The 4,235-nt window shown below is 36.2% G+C and overlaps 1 protein-coding gene across 3 annotated transcripts; it reads left to right on the forward strand.

Moving 5' to 3' along the window:
- Positions 1 to 264: 264 nt before the first annotated feature.
- LOC113309166 (40S ribosomal protein S16-like) lies at positions 265 to 3,891 on the forward strand. Of its 3 annotated transcripts, XM_026557578.1 has the most exons (9): positions 265 to 462; positions 747 to 913; positions 999 to 1,071; positions 1,161 to 1,266; positions 1,366 to 1,647; positions 1,884 to 2,033; positions 2,131 to 2,255; positions 2,494 to 2,574; positions 3,148 to 3,891. In XM_026557578.1, exon 9 carries the CDS (start codon positions 3,184 to 3,186, stop codon positions 3,616 to 3,618), a length of 435 nt encoding a protein of 144 aa, XP_026413363.1. In that variant the 5' UTR covers positions 265 to 462; positions 747 to 913; positions 999 to 1,071; positions 1,161 to 1,266; positions 1,366 to 1,647; positions 1,884 to 2,033; positions 2,131 to 2,255; positions 2,494 to 2,574; positions 3,148 to 3,183; the 3' UTR covers positions 3,619 to 3,891. The 3 variants fall into 3 exon arrangements, with proteins under 3 accessions (XP_026413363.1, XP_026413364.1, XP_026413365.1); XM_026557579.1 differs by having other exon boundaries at positions 265 to 913; positions 1,164 to 1,266; XM_026557580.1 differs by lacking the exon at positions 2,131 to 2,255 and having other exon boundaries at positions 265 to 913.
- The last annotated feature ends 344 nt before the right edge of the window (positions 3,892 to 4,235 follow it).

Below are 4,235 nucleotides of genomic sequence, written 5' to 3' on the forward strand. Positions count from 1 at the left end.
TGATCGATCCTAGTAATTGGTGTGACCGATCCTAGTACACCATATCCAGGTTTTTGCAACGTTTTGATTTTCTGTTGTGCAACGGATATTACTGTTGCAAACACTCATCCGTTGCTTAAAATGAGAATTCGTTGCATAGAATCTTAGATATCAGTCGGATATAAAGAAAATAGGACACGCTAGTACTTTATTTATATGATTGGGGGCTTAAATGTAAAATACATTATACCTTTATTTAAATCGAGTCTCTCACCTGATGTCATTTTCTTCTCCTTCTCCTTTTCATTTTTCTTCTCTTCTAAATCACTGAAATCTCTTGAAATCGAACTCAATCCGTCAAAATCAAAACCAATCCTATCTGAAATCAAACCCAATTCATGAGATCTGTTGAATCCAATCTTATATATGAGATGGGTTCTCACAAATCAAAACCCGTATTTCAGAAGGAAACTTCAATCTTCGGTAACCCAAATTTGGTTTTAAACCTAGATATATGATTTTCTCCTTCAGAAGCCCTATATGTATTCTCTGAATTTTTATGAATTTGAGTTTGATTTCTGTATATCTTGACATATGTTTAGTTTTAATTTTTGTATTTATAAGGAGACAAACTCATTTAGGTTTAAGATTTATATGGCCCTTTCACGTTTGGGTGTTGTATTGGTTTCTTTTAATTGAATTTAATCACATATATATGAGATTTATGGGGTTTGTGCTGAGTTAATCTGGATTTTTTGGTTTCCCAGATCCATGAAGTTATTGATTCTGAGAAAGAATGAAAGTGAGAAGAATGACCCTTTGGTTATTCAGAAAGAGATGGAGTTTCACACCTTATTGATTATGATTTGATGAATCAATAAGGGAACGACCTAGGTGTCGATCCCCCAGCCTTTAATTGGTTGGTTGTTCATATGTAAGTTTGAGTTCAGTCCTTATTGATTTTTATTTGATTTCTACGGTTACCATCTAAACTTCAAATCAAGTAATTGTGATTGCAGGACCTATTTGACTTTATTGCAGCAGAATTAGCAAATACCGTTTTAGTAATTGTGGTATGCGAAATGAATTCAGGTTAGTGTAGCAGACTAAAGATTCAGTCCTTGTGCTTGTACTGTGGTTACTGAGGCGTTAGTCGTGTTGATTTGCTTTGTTGGTTTCAGTAGTGTAGGAAAAGGGAATGATGGTGCTTCGAGATCGTCCTGTTATGGAATTGTGCTAATGGTGTATAAGTCCCTTTTCACTATCCACATGCCTCCAGAGCTGCAAGTGGGTTGGTTTCTGTTATAAAGTATGGAGATATATCTGAAAGAATCTCTTGAGTTGTGAACCCTTATTCTAATTAACAAATGTTGTGTTTTTTGTTAGGGGTGGAATAGGTCCTGCTGGGCATTCGGCTAGTGTAAATTGTTGATTCTTAGTCGAGTGCTGAACTTAGCAAACCAAGTTAGGTAAGGAGTATTGCCCCAGTAAAGGCTGTGACGCTCAAGTTGTTGCCTCCCCTGGGCATGTTAGTGACTGCACAACATATAGCGAGAGGTGCGAAGGGGATTATAATGATGCCTATAGAGGATCCTTTTTGTTACATAAGTCCACAAGATGCTTTTAATCTTTAATGTGCTTGTTGCACTAATTATATGGCAGATGATGGTACGTGACACTTAACCACAGAAAATCAGTATTTCATGCTAAGTTAACCAGTTTGTTTTCCCGACTGAGAACCAGTGAGAAAATTAACATGAACTGCTGAAAATTGACTTTTTTTTCCTCGGATATGGTGTATGTGTGGATTATCCTAGTAACTGTAGTTTGGAGCAAGAACCTAGTAACTGTAGTTTTATATGTCGCAATTTTCTTATGTTTCAAAATGGAATTTCGTTGTGTAGGATGAAATCCAATACCGCGTGAAGCCATCTCCAAAACCAGACAACATGAATTTGAATGAGATGCTTGCAGCAGATGTTGTCATGGGAACTTATCTTGCATTAGTTACCGTCTTATTTTACTAGACAGTGACAGAGACAATATTCTTTGAGGTATTAACACTAAGAACTTGTCTTGTCTCTATTTTCCAGTACTCTGATTAAGAACATGTGTGTACTCACGTGCAATATACTTCTTCCGATAATTTAGATTGTTGACTCACTTCCATTTGAGGTCTCTAAACTTAACTAACGGGGAAGTGCCATCAGCTGTATATCTATAAGTCAGAGTCATCAGCCAAATCAAAGTGAATGGATAAATTTGGATTATGTAAGGTACCTTGATATCAACATTGAAACTAACTTTTACAGAGTTTTCTTTGACTAAAAGTAGTCAAAGCATGTAACTATTACATCCTTAGGGAATTAGATTTTATTGCACCGTTTAATGAATAATCATATCTTCCTTTCACACTGGAGTCCCACATGATGCCTCCTTATATCATTTTCCAATTACTCTTATGCTTTCTTCTTTTTCACATGAATATTTAAACTTGGTTATCCTGTCTGCTAGGTGGCAAGTCTTCTTTATTATGATGTCGATACAGGGTTTGGTGTTCATTCAATTTTTCTTAATGGGGAACAAACGAATAAGGTAAGTTTTCTGTACTTTCTTTCCAATCCTCCCCACACACTCCCACCCAGCCCTCCTGCCATCATTCCTCATGTTCTATTTTGCACACTTGTTGTCGGACATATTCGCCGTGCGTTTAATAATGCGGGATATGCGATTCTGGTGGTAGCTATTCTTCTTGCTATTTGTGTAACTTCTTGCTATTTTTTTAAGTACATGAATTTCTATTTATTCTTCTGTGGGATTCTTTAAATTTTCTTAGATTTTATCGTTAGTAGGTCTGCGTATGTACCCATCCCGTGCCAATTTCGACACGAATACGGAAAGTACAGAAGTGATTTAGGAGTAGAGTATCTTAGTCCCCGCTTATCATACTTCATTTGAGACACTTTGTTATCATTATTTTGTAGATGCTGCAGAAGTCACTTAAGTTTTTTTCATTGTCATTCATTATATTATTGCTCTTGGTGATGGTTATTTAGAATAAATTCTTGCATTAAATGGTTTAAACCCATGTAATTTCGTTTCTTAGTAGTTGAGATATGTAATTGTGATACTGCTACTTTTAACCTTTGATTTTGGATGATTTCTCAGCCCGAGACCCTGGTATAGTACCAAGGAAAAGCTACCATGACAGCACCAACCGAGTCAGTCCAGTGTTTCAGGCGTAAGAAGACAGCAGTAGCTGTAACTCAGTGCAAGAAAGGTCGTGGTTTAATCAAGATAAATGGAAGTCCAGTCGAGTTGGTTGAACCAGAGATTCTTCGATTCAAAGCTTATGAGCCGATTCTCATATTAGGTCGTCAGAGATTTGCTGGTGTTGATATGAGAATTAGGGTTCGTGGTGGTGGTCATACTTCACAGATTGATGCTATTCGTCAGAGTGTTGCCAAAGCCTTAGTCGCTTATTACCGGAAGTATGTTGATGAACAAAAAATGAAAGAGATCAAAGATATACTTGTCAGGTATGATCGTACTCTACTTGTTGCTGATCCAAGATGTTGTGAACCTAAGAAGTTTGGTGGTCGTGGTGCTCGTTCTAGGTTTCAGAAGTCTTACCGTTGATTTACCCAGGTTTATTTTTATGTAATTTGGAGTTCAAGTTAAACTAATTTTCTAAGAATTTTGAGAGAAATTTTGTTGATTTGATTGAATTTTGAGAGAAATTTTGTTGATATAGTTCTTTTTCGGTTTAAGAAAGTGTGGGTTTGTTAATGGCTTTAAATGTTCGGGACGAGTGATGTCTTACCATGTCAGGGTTCAATATCATTTGTAATACTGGAATTCTGAAAACTTTGTAATTTTCTTTTTAATTCTAATAAAATATTTTGCAACGTATATATGTTGGTTAAATTATTGCATACGTTGCTTTAACTCTAATTAAAGCACCTATGAAGCAACATATTATACGTTGCTGTGGTTAATTTAAGCAACGATTATAAAAGTTACCAAAAATTTGTGACTCCATTGGGCAACTTACATAAGCGTTGCTTAAATTATTAGCAACGAACATGACGTGGGAAATTTGGGTTTTTGGTGTAGTGTAACTGGTTTTGACCGATCACGAGTGTTGTGTAATCTATCCTTGTAATTGGTAACTGGTCCTGGTAACTAGTATGACCGATCACAAGCAATATCATGGGAATATGGAAACGATCCTGGTAACTGGTGTAACCGGTCCT

The sequence above is a fragment of the Papaver somniferum genome, chromosome 9 (assembly GCF_003573695.1).
Source record: "Papaver somniferum cultivar HN1 chromosome 9, ASM357369v1, whole genome shotgun sequence".
In the NCBI taxonomy this organism is placed as follows: domain Eukaryota; kingdom Viridiplantae; phylum Streptophyta; class Magnoliopsida; order Ranunculales; family Papaveraceae; genus Papaver; species Papaver somniferum.